This window comes from Agrilus planipennis, unplaced genomic scaffold, assembly GCF_000699045.2.
Source record: "Agrilus planipennis isolate EAB-ADULT unplaced genomic scaffold, Apla_2.0 scaffold291, whole genome shotgun sequence".
In the NCBI taxonomy this organism is placed as follows: Eukaryota; Metazoa; Arthropoda; class Insecta; order Coleoptera; family Buprestidae; genus Agrilus; species Agrilus planipennis.
In genome coordinates this window covers 192,933-214,151 of record NW_020440480.1, presented here as the reverse complement: position 1 = coordinate 214,151, position 21,219 = coordinate 192,933, and the positions used below count along the sequence as shown (strand labels likewise).

Sequence of the window (21,219 nt, the reverse complement as noted above, 5' to 3'; positions counted from 1 at the left end):
TATATGAATAAGCTATAATTTCTATGAAATATTCAGTGTAAAATTCAATGGTGGTTTCAAAATTTTATAGATGTATGCAATTATAGTGTTATTTGTTTTTTTTGTCTTCCACCAATGGATTTCTATACGCAGTTTGGGGGTATCGCTGGGCATCACATCCCTACTAGAAATTGGTTCTGGGAACTCGGATTATGATCAGACCTGGATCAGATTTTCCTGATCTCTATCTGTTGGTTCAGCCATCTGATTGATCAGAATATAGTATCATTTCCCTTGATTCGTCTATCTGATCAATTTTTGATCAAAGTGTCTCTTGATCCAGTCATCTGATCAATTCCTTATCAGAATCTAATACTACAAATCTTATTACTGTTTCAGTACGTTGTTTAAAGCAAGATTGTATCCGATGTCCTGAACTGGATCATAATACAGAATTTAATTTTTTATCTGATCCATTCTGTATGTAATATTGCTTATCAAACAATAAATTTATTACTAATGTTATGACGAAAATTATTATTATTTATTGTCAAATTAATATGTAAAAACAAATTTAATCTCGATCCTTTGAACGGATTCGATATAGATCTTTTGGCCAGATCGGACTTAGATCTATTGAATGGATCGGGCATGGATCATCGAAATTGATCTAGCATAGATTTCTGAAACGAATCCAGCACAAATATCTTTTAAACGATCCTGTGTGGATCATTTATGGCATGACGAATTTTAATCATATCTGGGTCAGGAAGCCTGATTTATCTTTACGAAATCCTAATCCGGATCGAACACTATAGTGAACTAATTTCTAGTTGGGAAGGTAGACCAGAAGGTCCTCTTCAGCCTTCTTTCAGGAAGATGAGATGGACGAAATTTAGACAGATGAGAATGAAAGATTATCTGTAGAATACTATTGTGCCAGCATTTACCAAAGTGTTCTAAGGAAAAACTTGGAGCGAACCGGTGTGCTCCCGAATGCTAAGCAGGGGCCCTAAACGTCTAGAGTCTAAACCATGACGCTCAGTATATTATTATTCGATTACTAGATTTTAGCCAAGGCTTCGCTTGCGTTGATGTATTAAATACGTATCAAAAATCACCAAGGACCACATAAAACTAATTTTTCTTTTTTGGACCAAAGGTACCCTTTGTCCTTTTCTGTGTACCTAACAATGTGTTTACAAAATTTCATGATAATCGATCGAGCAGTTAAGGCGTGAAATCGNGATTATATTCACCATCATAAAAAAACACATAAACTAAAATAATTTTATTAAATTATTATACGTATTTGGGATCCAAGATTGCTTAGATTTTAGTTTTACTGTTCAACGCACGCGGCGCTCTTATCAGCGTTTCAGCATATTTGGAACAACAATTTTACAAATTATACATAAAATAACGCTAATAGTTTACAATTTCTATTAATCTTATTTACTTTTATTACTGTTATTTTTACTACTATTATTATTATTCACTGTTATAAAAATCACGTAAATTAAAATAATTTTATTAAATAAGAATACGCATATAGGATCCAAGATAGCATAGATTTTAGTTGCACAGTCCAACACACGCGGCGCTATTATCAGCGTTTAGGTAAATCTACAGCAGCAAGTTGTTACCTTTAAACGGTCTCATCGTCATTGTGAACGCGTACCAATTCGTTAGCTTTTCGGATTATACATAAAACAACGCTATTAGTTTACGATTTCTTGAATCTCGGTACGGTGGTAAAAACTCATAGAAACAGTTGAAGTAATTTTTGTTTGGTGAAGTGTGCGTTATTTGGACATTATTGTCGGACATTCACTTGTGTTAAAATCGCGCGGTGTACATGCAAATGTAAAAACATTGACCGAAATCATTTTATAGACAGAAACTCTTTTCTAGTGGCCAAATGGAATTTATATCAATGTTTATGCTATTGTAATGCTTGGTAAGTGCATCTTTCGTTAAAAAATATTATTAACTACTAACCCAATATATAAGTAGATTTGAAACTACATTTGTTGATTGGAAATAGGCTGTGTAATGTATGAAATTTTAGTACAATTTTTCTACTATAAAATACAGGAGTAGATGCATGGGTTTTGTTTTCTGTTAGTGTTCTATTTTAAATAAATGTAATTGGTTTAGGTCAAAAATTCATACAGAAATAACGCTTTTGATGTTATTTTTTTATCATACACGTTTATTTGATAATTGTAATCACAAACCATTACACTTGTTCACCCATTGACATTAAATGAATACTTCTATAAGTACGGTTAGTACAATAAGCGACCCCCCATTCCATATCCAAACTAATTAATTGTTTTGAGGTGGGATACAAGGCATATTCGTTTATCTTTTTCTGCCATTGACAACGTAACAGCAAATCCAATTTTTTTAAAGCCTACAATGAATAGGTACAAGTATTTGAATCAATTTAAAATTGAGGAATATTTCTTAGATTATATGACTACCTAGTAAATTATAACAGGAAAGGCAAAATATTTACAGAAGATAGAAAATATACAATTTTGTGTAAATTGGGGACCGTATTGAAAATATTGTTTCAACCACGTCCATTGAAAATATCAGCTGCCTCGACGTGTAAATCACCAATTGAAATATGATCATATTAAAAATTGTAGCACCTACTCGAGGAGTTCCGTTTAAAATTAGGGTTTATTGAAACCTAGCTCGTATTGGAGTTATTAAAATTATTTCGTAATTGGGTTCTTGTGAATTCAATTGTTAACATTAGACCCTTGTAAGGTCCCAGGATTAAAAAATACTGAAACTCACATTTGAACGTATTTGAAAAATGGGCCACACTTTTCGAAAACTGGGTACCGTATTGAAAATATTGTTTCAACCACGTCCATTGAAAATATCAGCTGCCTCGACGTGTAAGTCACCAATTGAAATATGATCTTAATAAAAATTGTAGCACCTACTCGAGGAGTTCCGTTTAAAATTAGGGTTTATTGAAACCTAGCTCATATTGGAGTTATTAAAATTTTTTCGTAATTGGGTTCTTGTGAATTCAATTGTTGACGTTAGACCATTGTAAGTCTCAAAGGTTAAAAAATATTGGAACTCACATTTGAACATGTTTGGAAAAAGGGCCACATTTTGACATTTTTAATTATTAATGGTGGTTAATATGAAATATTAATGTGAAAATTAATTTTCAAATTTCCATCCATTACAAACTACCTCAGGTTAATGAGGGAAAATTTTTGTTACTGTTATCTCACCCCCGCCGGGAATCACTGGCGCATAAAGCCAAAAGTCTTGGGTTCGATTCCCGGCAGGGGTGCGACAACAGCAACAAAATATAGAGTTTGTAGTGGATGGAAAATTGAAATTGAATTTTCACATTAATGTCGGCCACATTTCTCGAAAACTAGAGTAGCCTTCAGGTTAAAGAATTTGTGAACAGTAATCTAACTTAAGTCTACCTCTACACTCTTAACCTCACTTTCTGCTTCTAATTACTTTGATAAAACATTGCACTAAAATGCGAAACAACTATTTCTCCTACATCCTAGTTTTGATTCCCTAATTGTGTTGTGTAACAAAATTTTATCTAAATATCATGGTTTCAATTAATGATTTACCTTCCAACAGGGTGTCGGCACATTCCCAGTTATGTGTATTCTTATTTGACTGAGTATTTTCTGGAGTGGTACCTTCAACGTTATTACATACAAGCCGCCATACTTTAAAAATTCGCTGTAAACCCTTCGCTGGTATAAAGCTTGACTATTGAAAAATATCGCAGCGGTTTTAGCAGGGCAGGTCATAACTCTTTGCCAAAAGTGAGTTATAATTCCCAATTGAGATCCTTCGAGATAAATCAAGCAAGTTGCACCATTATCTTTGAGAAAAAGTTAGAGTTAGATTAGATTTTTTTTTATAATTGGATGTTACTTAAGGTTATTGGGAATGCGAATCAATTGCTCATCGACATACGGTACATATTTTGTCATTTCTAGGGATTTTTATTATAACAGGAAGATAAGGAAACGTACCCATACTACGTGACCCATTTTTTACAATTTTTTATTCCTCTTCCCCCATCGCTGACCTCCCGCAGTATATGGCAAGACCCCCTTCCCCTTCTAGTTTTCACGTAGTAGTTCGCAAATATGGTTTTAAATAATCTTTTGGAAACACAAAGTTGAAAAAAATTAATTTGATTAATATTTGTCTTTATTTACACGGCTCTTACCGCGTGACGCCAAATTCAAATAGAGCTCGAAAAGTTGCGAGATTTTCCTAGAAGATATTGACTACGTGACGAAAATCTAAGTAACGCCCCCTTCGCGGCCATGTGAAAAACTAAAAAAAAACTTTTGGGTGTTTCATTCCCACCAGCCAGTAATGCTGGTGGGCGGGCAGTCCTTCCGAACTACGCCGGAAGGTAGGGCGGAAGGCCCTCTTCAGCCTGCTTTCAGGAATCGTAGGAATGGGTGGGTGGTGGTTCGGGTGAGAAAGACGAGATGGACGAAATAAAGACAGAAGAGAATGAAAGATTATCTGTGGAATATTACTGCCTCAGCATTTGCCTAAATGATCCAAGGAAACCACAGAAAAACTTGGACCAAGGCAGACGGACCCGGAATCGAACCGGCGTCCTCCCGAATGCTAAGCAATGGTCTAAACCTCTAGGCCATGCCGCTCGGTATGGTCATGTGACCAAGGGTGGTATATATAAAGACCCCCCCCTCTTTCCCTGGCGGGTCACGTAGTATGGGTACATACCCTAAGCTGGAAGTTTACCAATTTAGTTATGACTTACGTTGACTCTAATTGATTATGCTTAAACATGGACTACAGAGCAGCATATTACGTATAAGGATAGAGTACTGTGGAGACCCGATTATCCGTACCTCAGCTACACTAATTCGTGATTATCCGGATTGCAAAATACGAGCAAATCTCTTTGTCACTCTTTGTAGTCTAGGCAAACTGCAGTCATGATATTTTAGTTATGGTACTGGTCAACGGGGAGGGGCGAAGACGCAGTCAATAAACTCTAAACACAATTGTGCAGAAACCACCCGTCTTTCCCTAAAAGACTTCACAACCCTTGTCTAAATTGACACTATACTACATTCCATGAACTTTGATTCGCACAAACTATCTCGATGACGTAAACGCAATCTCGTATTAATTTTACAGTAACCTTGAAGGACGAGAATGCCTGTTTTTAGCTATTTTCCAATTTTGGTAGTTATAGCCTGTAAAATTGAAAATGGTCCCTGAGATCGTATCAAGGTCGTCAAAACGTTAGAGAACCCGCCGGTAAAACCTATCATGAAATTTTGTACCCACATTGTCAAGTCACTGAAAAGGACACGGGGTACCTTTTATCCAGAAAAGAATACTGCCCCCAGGGATAGAAAAATCAGTTTTATGTAGTTGTCGGTGATCTTTCATATGTATTTAGGACATCAAAACTCTAGAGAACCCACGGGTAAAACATATCATGAAATATTGAACACACATTGCCAGGGTACCGAAAAGGTAGAATAGAATACTGTTCCCCAGGGATCGAAAAATTAGTTTTATGTGGTCGTAGAAGGTCTTCGACACGTATTTAGGGCATCAAAATGCGATAGGACCTGGGGGTAAAACCTACCATGAAATTTTGTGCATACATTGTCAAGGCTACAGAAAAGGACATAAGGTACCTTTATTCAGAAAAAAAGTACTGTTTCCAAAGGAATAAAAAAAATTGGAGTGAAGCTGCGGTTAAAGCTTACGATTAGTATAATAATTTTAAAACATCAATGTGAAATTAGTTTTTCGGGTAGACCATGCTTTGTTTCTGCTACATATAAACACGTGTAATTAATAACAAGTAATCAAACAATTGGATGAAAATTCAAGCAATTATTTATGAATATCATTCGCATACCTTTTATGAAAAAACAAACTACATTAACAAAAATAATACAGAAAGATATAGGTATTTATTTTACCAAGTAGAAATCCTGTGACGGCATCGTCAACTTCTACATTACTTGATTCATTTGCACCTTCTCTGGGTTTGTAGTGTCTGGTATTAGCGTGTGCAAAATTAAAAGGTATTCCCTTGTCATGAAATACAGATCGATTATGTTCAATGATGTCGACGAGCAAAATTGCTGCAAATTCTAAATCGTATATCTCCATTACTAGACGCCTATAAAGAATGTTATTCAGAACCTGAAAGGAATGTGACAAATTTAACAAAATTCATACGTACACCTATACATATCTAATGTTAAAAGTTTGTCCTAATGCAAAATGCGAACTATTTACTATTAAGAATGAACAGTGAACATGGCCAGGGAGAAACCATTCTTTTTATTTTTAGTATCCCAAGTAGCTGGCTAACTATTAAGGGCCATTTATGTAGACAATATGCAAAAGAAAGCATCCCCTATTAGTGAACTAATTGTAGTGCAATGGCTGTGAAGACTTCAATGATTAATTTGTGCGGTTTCCGATAGTCGATTGACTATCTGAATGATTCGACGAAATCCATTGCCTGCGGTTGTATTAGAACATTTGGAGTTATGGAAGTTGTGTATAAAGATCATTTATAAAAAAGAAGATCGACTGGAAGAACTCTGCTTAAGGTTTTGATGATTAGTGGTTCTACAAATTCGACATCGAGCAAATCACAAAATAAGGAATAGAAAGGTACAGATGAACCACGAACGCAAAAGAGGAACCAAATCTTGCTGTTGATTTATTTTATATTTGTGGGGTTGCCCGTGATCAATTTCTTCCTGAAGGATAAACAGTAAAGACGACTTTCTACGAAAGGTTTCTAGGGGTCATATGCAATATATTGTGTGATGGCTGCATCACTACAAACAAAATAGCGATTATCTAGATCATAATAGAAATATCGTCCCTCCAAAGTTTATTTTCGGGGATAGCAGTGGGGGGATGTGGAGACCGTAGAATGCGAAACGGCGAAACATCTAAAAGAACTCCAGGGATATTTTGAAAAATGTGAACATATCGATATACTCTAAATTGTGATAAGTAAAGTTCTCGCAATCGTAGTCCCTGTGTTCATTAAACAAACTACGTTTTGGCAGACTCCTGCCGCCATGGTTTCATCCTTCATAATATATTAAATACTGGCTAGAGTTTTGGAAGTATTCGTGCATTTTTGGTCTGACTTTTAGGAAGTAAAATATCACTAAGTTAATTAAATGTGATACCTGTAAAACTGGGGCCTGCGGCATAAAAGCCGTAACGGAAATCTTCAACGACGTTCCCCTACTTATTAGGACTTCTTCAGACAAGGCATTGCTGACTTCTCTTGTTTTCACTTGACGTAAATTCACTTCGTTAACGGTTATCGTGTCTTGAAACTCGTAATTCGCGAACAAGGTACAATAACTTGCGCCACTTAAGCTGTTGGGGTTGTGCAACGGTTGAGTCATTTTGATACACCATGGCTGCTGTAACAGTCCGTACAAGTCGAAGCAAGCGACAGCTAAGACGATATAATCCAGCTCAGCTCCACCATCTGATATCTGTGCTGGTATTTTGGATTTTTCACTAATAAGGTAGTCGTCCGTTTTCGTACCAAACAGAGAAGGTTGTGCCTTCGGTTTGTCATTTTTTACAACGCCTCTCAACTACGAAATTTCGTAAGAATATGCGATAAAAGTGTTTAATCTTTGATTCTAGTTAAATGAGAAAATGAAATAAAAAAGTAAATAGATATGCAAATTTAGAAAATAGAACCTACACTACTCATTTATCTCATTTTGAGTATCTACAGCTAGGTCTTCGAACAACATTGAGGCTTCATCTTCTTTTTTTTTTATTAAATTATGAAATTATAAATAAAAACATTTTGAGATTCACATTGGAGAATCCACCATAGTCAATACAGAAAAATAATGCATCAAAACTTAAAACTAAAGAAGTAAAACGTTTTTTAGAAACTTCTTTTTTTAATCTTTGACAAATTTTTAATTGTCTTTAATGTACAGGCTGTCCTTTTTATAAACTACCCTCCTGAATATCTTGACAAAGGAAATACCAATCCAAAAATAAGCTGTGCAAAAGTTCTCGGGTTAGGAGGGGACATTTGGATGGTGACCTACAATTTGAGCGTAACTTTTATTTAAAAGCCAAATCGAAAATCTTAATTTCGAAGAGCATAAAAATTTACGTACAAGTAGGTTTTGGTAGCTTTCTTTTTGAATAGCGTTCAGAGGTTATTTCAATTATACAAACACTAAGCCACATTGAACAGTCAGAAAATAAATTTTAATAGAGAATAACTTCATTTTTAGAGTTATTGACAGTACAACTCAAAATATCAAATTAGTGACATTATCCAGTATTACATCAAGCTATTCTTCGTGGTTATTCAATATTATTTAGGTCTTTATCTTGTCTTTTGTCTTGTCACTGAAGTAACCAACACGAAGGTCATTCAAGGAAACCGAAAGTCAAATTGTTGGTCCGATGTCCTTTTTTGACTGGTTATTTTTGAATTGGTGACTCCCATAACCCATGGGGATGAGAAATGGGACACCCCATATAAAAACATTCAACTTTTTGAAAACATACAAATTGATTTGTGCTGTTACTTACTTCAACGAATAGTCCTTGTGTTCGTAGCATTTCTATAAATTCGAAGGGGCATGGGTGCTTCAAGAAATGAACATGGGATTCATTAAATCGGATCACATTCGCTACTTCCTTGGTGGCTGTTTTACAAAGTGAAACACGCGGAATATTCATGTACACATACACCGACGTAATGCTTAAAAGTTATTTTTTACAAATATTAGTTGCCATTACAAACTTTTTAAAGGTTAGGGTAAAAGTGGGATAGATGCCCCACTTTCTGTAAGCTGACTATAACTTTTTTTTTTAAAGCACTATTCGAGTGAGTTAACTATTTGTAACAACTATAGTCCTTATACTTACTATCTACTCATATCATTATTCAATGCATACCGTAGATTTATAGATATTCGGCTCTAAAAAAAACTTATTGTTTGAGGATAGACGCCTACTGTATGGGGTAGTTGCCCCTGGCAAAATTTCGACATGAGTATAGATGCCCTACAATGGGATAGATGCCTCCGTAATAAAAAAAAAATTCGTAGAAAATTAAATAAAATGTTTATTTGCTTTCAATCATTCTTTGGGTAAACTTAGCAACTTAACAACGTCTATTAAAAATTATTTAAAACTTTACAGAACTAAATTTAGGAATAATAAAACTTAAAACAAATCCGTCCCTTAAGACTTCTTTGGGGAAAAACAAAGCTTCCTTCTTAAACAAAAATAACAGTAATCAAAATTTTCAAATAATCAACAAATATAGAGATACTGTTTACTTTGGCCAGGTTACTTATTCTTTGAATTCACTTTGGCCAGGTTAGCTTTTAGAGCTGCAAGCTTCTTCTTGTGTCCACATCTATTACAGTAATCGCCATATAGAGTGCAATCTTCGTGTAAGCCTATAGCCTAAGTACCTGTGAATAAGTCGTAGAGGATATATGCCTCTAAGGGCGTCTATACTCAGTCAATAGTGGGGCCTCTATCCTTTTTAGTAGGGATAGACGCCCCAGCAAATAAATAAAAATACTTAAATAATTTCGTAATTTTATAAACACACCATAAATATAAATGATACATACTATTTAAATAACAATACACACTTAAAACTTACCTTCGAAAACGAAAGTTCTGAACACGTCAAAATGTCACTGTCACAAGAATCATGCAAGCGCGATAAAATTTTGCAACGTTTTTTTAACTCAAGCGGCGACACGTGCAGTCCTGTCGAAGCGCGTGCGCGGACTGAGCTGTGCGGGGCGAGATCTGTCCGAGGAACTTGGTACTAGAGCGTGAACTTGGTTTTAAATTCTCTTTTTTTAAGGTGCGGCGTCTATCCTCCAAGGGCGTCTATCCCACTTTTACCCTATTGTCGAGTTACATATGGTCAATCGTTTAAAATATTTAAAATAGAATTCTTTTACTGTTAACGGAAAATTATTAATTATTTGAAATTGGACAAACTAAATAAGGTATAAAAATGAATGAAAATGTCAAATTTCTTTAAAGTCCGATGTTAGCAACATGCACAAATTTTGCATGTCTGCATCTCTTTCTGTTACGCAACAATTGGTGTAATGTTATTCCTTTTCCTTTATTAGTGTCCGCTGCAATTCCCACCTGGCATCTCTTTTCTATGCTTACGATATTCCCTATAACGTCTGTTGTGAGTAAAAGTAGGCGTTCTCTTAGCAACAGCTCTAGTCTAGTTATACTTCGTTTAGTTTCTCTAGCGATGTAACCTTTAGCTTGACCGGCGCAAAGTAGAAAAGAACAGCACTAGGCCAGAAAAGGAAGGAGACAACTCTCGGCCAAACTCTCAATCGGTGAGGAGCGTATAATCCGTACAGTACTGCACCGACAAATTGACCACTTTATCCACTAATTGCATTGCTCAAATGTGCTGTTATTGGTACCAATTACTACTGAAAATATCAACGAGATGTTTGTTTATATTTGAAGACATACTAATGGTTTTAAAGCTTGTTTTCGACACGCAGATTTCATGATTGAAGAATACTTTTGGCAAGTACTGTACAAAAAAGTATGTTTAATGTACATGAGTCGAGAGTATAATGTGCTTTTTTCTCCCTACCTCCGATTTTACTATTGCGCATCCAAGACATTGGAAGGGGCACATCGCTAGAGAAAGTAAACGAAGTATAGTAAGTTAAAAGAAGAAAGTAAATGCGACATGTCAATTTCGAACGTTCCAACCATAACAATATACAGGAAGCAAAGCAGTCCACTGCGGAATGAGCGACTGTGCATCAAATTCAGTACTTATTATCAGTTGTAAAACACAAAACGTAAAGACAATTTCTTTGCGTACGTATCAAATCGGATGCATATTTTCTCATTACGGATATATACTATTTCCGAAAGTAAGTTCAATGTGCTGCTGCCATTACTTTTTGAGCTGCGTCAATGACGTATACACAATCTTTCAATAATTTCACAGTACAGTAAAAGTTCCTTATTCACGGTTTCCTTATTCGCGTTTTGATTACTTGCAGGTGAAAAAATTACAACCTAGCTAAGAATTTCATTGCTCGCGGATGCAATCGGTAAACAGAAGAGGATTCGGTGTCATTCATTAAGGGGATTGACCGCAATAGACCGCTCGTGCCTAGTGTGAATTTTTCCGAAAACATAGATTTCTATTCTAAATATTGTGAAGTAACGCTGCGAGATAAATATGTGATTTTTTGTACGGTAACAGACAAAGGTTTACACTAACTCGGCACGTTTTTGGTTTTCAATGATATGGTCATTAAATGCTTTTACAAGTGCTTAAATTTGATGCTTCTTGTAGGACACGTATTTTTAATAGAAATTAAAAAGTGGCCTTCGACAAGCTTTAGAACAAAAATTTAACTATCTCACTACAAAATTTCAAACCTCTGTTTTAAATATTAAACTCATGATATCTAAAACCGATAAACATGTTTTTATTCTATGGCGCGTGTACTACTGAGTCCCCTTAATTTATCGGCATCTTTTGAATATGTACAGTTGGTGCGTGCCGAGGCGACTTTTACAAAAGATGTGATCGAGTGGACTAATTTCAAATGTCAAAACAAGGGCAAGGGTTTAAAAAACAAATTTTTTAAACCCTTGCCTAAAGATTATAAACCTAAATATCTATTAACTTTAATTGCGAATTTTTTAATAAATAATAATAATAATAAATATCGGTGTTATTTAAGAACCTTAGAACTTATCATTTACGATTCCATACTAATTACCATTCCATATCCGCTGTTATATTTATGGAACGTATACCCCGCGAATAAGGAGCTACTGTATCAACTTTTTTAGCAATTTTTTGCTCTTAAAAGTCATGTAACTTACTTGATAGCCTGCAACAATTCAACTGCTAAATTAGACAGCTTATGTACTTTGAAAACCACAGGATTGTTGTAAAATCTTTGTACATCTGTCATTACTCGAGTCGCCGTTAATAAAATAAAGACGTGATAAACTGATGGAATCATACCGCGACTGCTCGGTTCAAATAAGCTGTAGTACGGTTCTGTAAGGAAGACTTCCCCTGGCACTAACACTTCCATACTCGTAGGACGTTGTTTCCCCTTCTTTTTCCCTTTTTTTGGTTTCTTCTTTTTTTTGGGTTTTTTGGGTTTTTTATTCTTTTTCCCTTTACCTTTGCCCTTCGCAAATTTTAAGAAAGCTCTCAAATTTTCTGTTATTTCACCACATGTTTCAGGCTCAACAGCACGGCACGTTGGCGCGAACGATTTTGAGTTAATTTCTTTACCATTTTGAACTTTCTGTAAGATCTTGTACATTTTGAATTTGTGAACCGAATCTGCAGAATAAAAAAAAAGAAAATTCAGTTTTACTGTATTAGTTGTCTATTCGTTTTACAATCTCGAACTTACAAATAATGCACTCGACTCGCTATATATTCCTGAATGATTTTATGTTTTTGATAAGCAAGCAACATCACCTAGTACACCAGCATCATCAGGAAAATGTTTCCTTTTGAGCTGATCGCCTCTTGAAAGGTTAGAATGGAATGTTTTTTTTTTTTCTTATTTAAAACTCAATCAGGGCAAAAAGACCTTCATTGGACCTTAATGTTTCGGATAAAGTTTTAGACAAAAGGGTGCATAATTGCGAAGGAGAAGTCAATTGGGTTTTTTTGATTTGATTTTGACTTTGACTTTCGAGATAATTTTAAGGTCAATTAGATTGTTTTAATCGAAATGGGTGTATATTTTTGAACTCAGCAATGGAAACAACAGAAAACTTAAGAATTGGAAATATCCTTAAAGATTATTTGCCATTAGATTTTCATATTCTGAATGGTGCTTTTTCGTAATAATTTTTACCTACTTCATCCCTCCCCTGAGGGCCACCCCTTTTGTTCCAATTCATCCCTATCCTAATCTCTTTATTTTAGTGATATCATTCCTCTTCATATTCATACCATTTCCTTACATTCATCTATAAATACAATTGGTTCTCAATAATAACACTCACTAAGAGGGCAGGTGACAATTCGTCGCTCAAGTGTGTCAAATCACCTATCGTTTTATCTTACTTTCGGCTCTCCCCTTCATTCCTAACCCCAAAAAATCCAAGTTAGCTTTGAAAGCCTTCCTCATGGCCCTATTATTCTAGCTCAAAAACTTTCATTCAAACATGCTGAATGGATTTTAGGAAAACCAAAAACACAACCTTCTTTTCTGTGCTAATTTGATAGTTTACTGCTAATCTCGCCTTCCTAAATTGACCCGTGAGTACGTAATTCGCGATTTGCCGTGTTTAAGTTACCTATCTTTTCATACCTTTCAAGAATTCTAATTTTGATACAATTGCTTCATCTTTTTTAACGTCGTCCATATTCGATTTTGATGGTAATTCTAATGGTTTGCTAGACGTTTCCACCGGAACATCAACGTTCGGATTTTCTTCAAAAGCAAGCAAAAACCTATCTTTAATACAAATTTCTTCTTCTTTAAGATAAAACACTTTCGACTTGTCTTTCTTTGCTCTAAAATACATTAAGAAGTAAATCTAAATTCGAATAAATCCTACATCAAAGAAAGTTAGCTAAAGACGTATTGAAATAATGGATATTGACTTTTATTTCTTGTGGAAGATTTTTCAATAATTTGTTTATATCCACAAAGCTTCGTTTTGTTAAACATATTTTTTGGTAACTATTGTGTTTTTCTGTACTGGTTTCTCTAGTTAATGTTTTAAAATGCTTTAATCTTGGCAACAGTGGATCGAGTTCTGACAGCCGGGATTCATCAATTCTGTTTTAAATAACGGCACCCGAAACCGTTGCTTACTTCGTTCGTACTATCTTTACCTACCGTAACCTATCGCAAACAATCAAATAAAAGCATTAAGTGTTTGGTTAGGATGGGAGGTTATGTATACTAATTGACACTAATGCTGTCAGTGCGATCTAACCTCAAATAAATGGCGTAAACTGTTGATATTTTAAGTTGAACCTGAACAGTCCCAAAGTAGAAAGAGGAGACTGTGGTAAATATTAATTAAAATTTAAAAGGAATACTCACCCCTAATTACCACAAATAATTTTATTTGAGCGGACACGATCAGTCTCGCGTTGATAACGCCCACATATGAAGTGGGCGAAACACGTGTCCGCTCAAATAAAATTATTTGTGGTAATTAGGGGTGAGTATTCCTTTTAATTTTTAACTGAACAGTCCCGGTTACCGGTACTTTTAACTGAATTTGCGAATACCGACTACATGGATTCTTGGATCTAATCGTTAATTTTTGATCATCTAATAATAGCATAAAAATTTACCCTTTTCCAAGTTTATTTTTGGCTGTATAAAACATAAATTTAATGATATGCTGATGTAATTTTGTTAACTCAACGTCTTCCAGCGGAGGCACAGTATGATAAACGGTGACTGGAACCCATGCTTTTTTATCAAACACAATGCATTTTATTATCAATTCTTCATTTGCTGCAAAAACCTATTAACCATAGCATGAAAATGAAAGTTATTTTCAAAATTTTTATCCCATAACCAAGAAATAATGAAGCAGACCATCTGAGAGCGCCAGTTACAGAATTGGTTCAATAGAGTACATGAACTTACTTAATAGTGTACCTAAAGTGTTTGCATTGTTAATTTTATTTGGTTATTTCTTTAAATTTAAGGTAATTTAGTGATCTTTTTTTATTGATTGTTTAGCGCCGACACTCAAAATTACATAAGTATACTTACATTAGTTGAAGAACTTAGTTATTAAGCTTAATAAAATAAAGGTTTATTATTTTTTGCTTTTCAGTCTTTTCGGCGGTTTAATTTTTTTGTTAAAAAAAAATCTAAAACCATCCTTCAGTGCACGTTCTGAAAACCTTCAGAAAATGTTCATAATGTTAGAGAAGGGATGATGGACGAATGATATTGTGATGATACACACCTTTCATCATCATAAGGTCGTCAGTCGTAAGACTGGTTGAACACGTACCTCCACTCTTTCTTATCCTGAGCTAATCTTCGCATTTGCCTAAAATAGAACAACAGTAATCTAATCTAGGTCTACCTCTACCCCTCCTAACTCCCGTTTCTGCCTCCAATATGTCTCTGACTAGACCTTCATGCCTCAGGTATCCCCCCAACCTATCTCGACTATTTCTTATTGACTTTCATAGAGTTCTCTGTTCTCCTACTCTTTCTAATACCTCACACACTACATTTCGAACGCTTCTAANGAACCCCCATAACTGTTTATGGGGGTGAGACCGCCACGATCTTTTTATGGTACAGTGGTGGGGGAGACCTCCTCTTTCGATTCCCCCCCCCCAGACCTTTACCATTATTTTTTGTGGCTATAATATACTAATTACTACTACTACTAGTATTTTCCTACTATAAATCACCCCTTTTTTTCCTACCCCTAGGGTTAGATTTTTTTTCTAAGTTTGTATGGGACCAACTTGGAGGTATACCCATTTCTAACAAAAAAGAATTATCAAAATCGGACTATTCTGTTAAAAGTTATGCGTGGTCATACATTACAATCAGTGAAAGGATAATAAGCAACAATCATCCCCTGTTTTCCTACCCTTAGGACTGGAATTTTTTTTCCAAATGTATAAGGGACGAACTTTGGAGTATACTCTTTCAAATAAAGAAAGAATTATCAAAATCGGACAACTCTGTAAAAAGTTATGCGTGGTCATACATAAAAAAAAATATACGCGTTGACTTTAGAACCTCCTTCTTTTTTTTGTCGGTTAAAAAAGGGATCTACTATGCACATTTGAAAATGTGTTTTATTCTTTATTCTTTCAAGACGCCCATATGATGATTCGCTTCATTATTTATTGGTTTTGTTATGGTAACTAAAAACCTTTGCTACTGGACCCCAACAAAGGACATCAATATGAAACTTAGGCCTTTTTGGTAAAAATTCGTACTCGATACTAAGATTGCCAATTAATTTCCCAAGTTGAATCACATAAGGCGGTATAACAGGTTTAGGTTTGTCTTCGGCCTTTCCTTTTCGCTTTTTCTTCTCCTTCTTTTTTGGTTTATCCTTCTTCTTCTTTTTCTTCTTCTCCTGCGGAATTTCTTTCGCGTCAGGATCGTAATCGAAAGCTACCAAAAATGAAAACGTAAATTTTACCATAGTCAAATCAATAAGCCCACAGAATTCCTTTTGGAACGGAAAAAAAAAATTAACAACTCAAACCCCAATTTTGAAGTTGTCAATATTGTTACTGACGAATGTGTTGACTAGATTTTTGAAGTAGGCATGTATTAGCTTAGCATAGCTTTCATCCAAATTTTCAGAAATAAATAGAAACATACATATAATAATAAAGAAAATATGCCTTTAAGTCCTTTTCCAATAATTTTCCACACGATACACAAAAAAGTTGGAGTACTATAACCTTTACCCTGTAACATTATCCTGTAAATATTTTTGAGTTATATTTATCGGAAAATCAGTGTTCTTACTGTAAAATAGCATCAACAGTCCGATCAATTACAGATCATTTATACAGCGGTAACAATAACTATCGGGAAATCAAATTTACGAATCATTAAAAGTGGGTCAAGGTGGTGAAGCGGGTATCATTTTCTACGTTCGTCTATTAGTAAAACAGGCAATTATTATGATTATCATTACTATTAGCCCATGTACATATTAAGTACTAAATTGTTATTATAGATTGTACTTTACTTCACCAACTATTCATATAGACAATTAACATTAAACACAGAGATTTCTTCGGATATATTGTAAAACACGTTTATTTCTTATAAATATTAAAATACATAATAATTTAACACATAAGTGAACATGCAGTATATGCAGATAGGTATGTATCTAGTGATGTTTGAAGAGTATAAAGTAACAATTTCAGATCAACATCGTTTTTTAGATACTTAACAATAATTATTAACTCCTAAATTGCTAGAAAGGTGTAGTAGAAATTATTATAAAACAACATTGTATCCGCGTCAGTGAGGTATTGTTACGTTATACAATTACGACAGCGTCTGCGCAAAGATTAATTGAGATGATTGAAGATCATCTCTTTACATATGTGGTATATTAAACAGTGATGAAATGAATATATTGGACTTGCTGGATTGATCTGAAATTTCTTTAACATTGCGATTTTGTGAACTATGAATAAAGCGTTTGCGTACAAAAATAAAGTTGGTCACAAGTATCGCGTACATTATCGTAATTATAATAAATACATAAGTCTTTAAAAAGAGTAATAAAAATAAAGTGATGCGAAGCACGATCTGATTTTGTTTGTTGTCACACCAGGTATAATCTATGGGAGGGATGACTTTATTTCCGCACCATCAAGTCTTTTCAGCTGAAAAGTAAAAATAAAGCACAAGTCAATATTAACTCATTATTATTAGTAATTAAGTATAGTTTTTGTCAGAATTCTTTGCATGTGTCTGCAGTAATCTTTCCGGAATTTTTATTAAGGTGCAGTTACACTTCGCGGTTCTTCTGGTGACGCGTTTCCATTGACATCTGTTGACGTCAGTACGCGGCATGTTGCACCGAATCTTTCACACGGAGCGCGTCTCGCCGGATCCCGCATCTACCGCGTCGGCCGCGGGCCATGTAGGCGGACCTTTAGATTCGTTCTCGCTTAAACACATCAATCGTTTCGTTGCAGCTAAGGCAAGACTGTTCATAATACACGACTCATACGTTCTAACATCCAATCTACACCCTCCTTGCTGAAGATATTGTCGTTATATGGGTTTCAAGCATACATAACCACAATTTTATTACTTTGCTGTCAATTTATACTTGAACTTATAGGATATTTTCAACAAGAAATTGAAAATAATAGGTGACCGATATGCATTTTACGTCACCATCTCTGAATTAACTTCGCAAGATGGGGTGTGTTCCAAAATATAACCCAGCATAATAGTCAATGCAGATGATGTCATAAATCGACGCCATACTGTTGATTCGTTCCGAAAAATATACTGGCTAGTGCGTTGAAGTCAAATTGACGCCATATTGAGAATAGTGTTTGCGCTCGTTTACTCCAAATGTTATTAAAGTTTCTTACAATAAAGAATTACTCAAAGTCTGATGTACATACACCCGTTTGATATACTACTACGTCACCCTTGTCTCACCAGTACAGTATGGTGGCACACCAGTAAAATATGGCGTCAATTCATGACGTCATCAGCACTGGTTAGTATGCTGGGTTGTATTTCGGAACACACCCATGGTAAACTTTCGCAGTGCTGCAAAACTTTGTTTTGCAATCACAAACTTGTGATACGTAAGCGCATTGACTATTTAGGTTATGTTGGCACCATTGCAATGTTTGATGCCACCTTCAAGAGGGGTGCCGTAAAATGCAGTTTTGTTAATGAAGAAGAATGAAAATCAAAATCAATGAGTCTGCCATTGTATTGTCATTCCTTTTATTAAACTATATTGTAGTAACGATTCACACATGCAAAGAACGTTGACAAGAGCCGTGTATAACTAGAAACGATTACTGAAGCGCATGCTTGCATAGGATACCAAAATAAAAAGATACTGAAGTTTAAACAGTTGATAATACTGAGGTAGGCACATCAATAAAAAAATAAAGTAAAAATTTTAACAGTAATTTCAATTGAATGAGATAAACGAAATTAATAAATTTTAGATGAATCGGAAAATTAATAACAATTGCACTATATTGTAGAGAAATGTATCTGTATATATAAACATTAAAGAAATCAAATATGATGCTCATGCAAATGAAAATTAAATATTGTACAGAGCGGACCAACTTTGATGCACTTTGATGGTTATCCAGTATTCATAAAAGACATCTCAATTGTGACACCCTGTATATTATGGAAGATACTTAAGCATGAGATGTGACACCCTGTATATTAGGGAAGATACTTAAGCATGAGATGCGTCTTTATTCTACTTTACTTACGCTTTACTTATTGTTTGGATTTTTCCCAACTGCTTAAAAATACACAAAATAAAATTAGAATTTAGAATAACAGTTAGTGAATCGATTTAATTAGATTTACATGTAATTCATCATTTTAAAATAGAATATTTATTTTTTATTTTCTTCTTTAAACAACATTTTCGGACAATAACTATATTAAAAATTATACAGTGCGTTCCAGTAAATTCTCTATCATAACCTCTTATTATATTGCACAATCGACGAATTATTAATTTTTTTTTTCTTCAGTGTAAATATTTACCTCATTTTCGTCAGTGACAACGGCAGTGTATCGTTCGATAATTTTAACAGGTCCAGTTTGGGGTGCAGCAAAAACGTATTTGTATAATAATCCGGCAACAACTCCTCCCAAAATTGGTCCTGCCCAAAACACCTGAAAATAAAAGTTACATAGCGATATAAGTTTTCAGTGTTCTCTCAATATTAGATAAAAAAAACACTGTCCAAAAATTTTTATTTAATTCTTATAAAAAACCCGTAGAGCCGATCGTCCCAACTATAGAACACCTTCTCAGGGATGAAGGGCTACATAGTTAGAAACATATTAGACGTGAAACAGGACGTAAGTGGAATAGAAGAAGATATAGTTCATATCACTATTCACAAATAGTTAAGAGTATGTCACGTTCGAGTTGTAGGAAAATGGGAAGATTATCTCAAGAAAATTGAAATTTATCTGGGAAATCAGAGAAACAATTTTTGAGTAATTAGTTAGAAATTATTAAACGGCTATATACACAAACTGGATTACTTGTAGTCAAAACGGATCATTCAATTTATTAACGACAAACTTTTGTGTTTGATAGCCAGTGGTGTAACGAACTGTTTTGGGATCCAGGGAAGAGTTGACTGAATCCCATACATAGACAATTACTTAGTCTAGTACAGTCTATTTCAATTTGTTAGAATTGTGACCTTGAAGAAATCTGTGAGAAAGAATACACACTAGGCGTGAGCAAGACAGAAATAGTTGGAACAAGCTTGAACGAGCAGAGCTCTCGATGGGCGGTCTTAGGAGATCGGCTAGAACTATACAGTACTAGACGAAAATGTCTAGCAATTTCTTAAAACAAAAATGTATATAAATTAACAATAGAAAACAAAGCAAAAGTTTTATAGGTGTGTAGAGCGTTAAGATAATTCACTTGTTATTATTTTTGGCTAAATATGCTTTTAAATAAAACATATTCTTAAATTTTAACGAGACAGTTTCAAGTTTTGTCTAGTTCTCGCTCGCTGGTGGAGAAATGAGCTTCGCAGACAAATATGATTGAATTTGTAATTATGCTACGGCGCATCCTAAGAAAGGAAAGGAACATATCTCTAACTTCTTGAAACTAACAGTACATGCCTCCTCATCCTGTCACGTTTGTCGTACCCGGGGCGAAACTTACCCCTACTTGATACTTCGAAGTGAAAACTTTTTAATAATATGAATAGTCAAAAGTGGAAATTCATCAACTAACATTCAGGTTATAAATTTTGTATTAGTAGAACATTTGGACCAGATTTAACTATATCTAACGTTGGGCTTACCCAGTGATGCTCCCAAACGCCTGCTATTACAGCGGCTCCAAAACTTCTGGCAGGGTTCATGCTGGTACCGTCATCATCTACCGCAATCAAGTGTCCCAAACAAACAGCCATTCCAATGGCCAAAGGTCCAATAGCCTTAGATTCGAACCTGTTTGTGTCGCAGACTCCAAATACCGTGAGAACCAGCACAAAACCCAACATAAATTCAACACCAAAAGCTTGTTCCGCGGTGATACTGGGTGACACGATGTTAACTCCAAGTCCATTTGAATGAATTCTGTTGGGAGTGAGACCCTGCAAAAACATGATAAGAAAGACCGTTAAACAGTACCTTAAATGAATCTTCAAAATAATATGGTCACAGAGATTTAGCAAAAGAATAATGTTAACTTTGTAAACATTTCAAGTTGATAGGACTTCATTTTATCATGGTCGAATATATATTTCGAGTATCAGTTGCTGTCTTCCGGAGGGTCACTGTTTGAGAGACTATACAGGGTGTTTCTGAATAAGTAGTAAGCTTTGGAGGGCGTTAACTAGATGAAGTAACCCGTCAACACAGATAGTGCAGCTGATTAAATGCG

The 21,219-nt window shown here is 34.9% G+C and overlaps 2 protein-coding genes across 6 annotated transcripts in view; both read right to left on the bottom strand.

Moving 5' to 3' along the window:
* Positions 1-2,197: 2,197 nt before the first annotated feature.
* LOC108740271 lies at positions 2,198-16,334 on the bottom strand. 3 transcript variants are annotated; one of them, XM_018474530.1, is made up of 10 exons: positions 16,243-16,334; positions 15,967-16,176; positions 14,405-14,580; positions 13,404-13,609; positions 11,944-12,418; positions 8,614-8,785; positions 7,221-7,643; positions 5,982-6,207; positions 3,612-3,871; positions 2,198-2,398 (listed from the first exon to the last, which is right to left on the bottom strand). In XM_018474530.1, exons 1-10 carry the CDS (start codon positions 16,243-16,245, stop codon positions 2,222-2,224), a joined length of 2,328 nt encoding a protein of 775 aa, XP_018330032.1. In that variant the 5' UTR covers positions 16,246-16,334; the 3' UTR covers positions 2,198-2,221. The 3 variants fall into 3 exon arrangements, with proteins under 3 accessions (XP_018330032.1, XP_018330031.1, XP_018330033.1); XM_018474529.1 differs by having other exon boundaries at positions 15,967-16,328; XM_018474531.1 differs by lacking the exon at positions 16,243-16,334 and having other exon boundaries at positions 16,034-16,119.
* Positions 16,335-16,858: 524 nt separating this feature from the next.
* Positions 16,859-21,219, bottom strand: part of LOC108740272 (aquaporin AQPAn.G) — a 36,309-nt gene continuing 31,948 nt past the window's right edge. Inside the window, exons 4-7 of one of the 3 annotated variants that reach the window (XM_018474533.2) lie at positions 20,636-20,929; positions 19,341-19,472; positions 19,058-19,089; positions 16,859-17,455 (exon numbers count right to left, since the gene is read on the bottom strand). In XM_018474533.2, the coding sequence (XP_018330035.1) occupies positions 17,452-17,455; positions 19,058-19,089; positions 19,341-19,472; positions 20,636-20,929 (462 nt within the window). In that variant the 3' untranslated portion in view covers positions 16,859-17,451. The remainder of the gene's footprint in view (positions 17,456-19,057; positions 19,090-19,340; positions 19,473-20,635; positions 20,930-21,219) is intronic. The other 2 variants (XM_018474534.2, XM_018474532.2) reach the window with 2 other exon arrangements.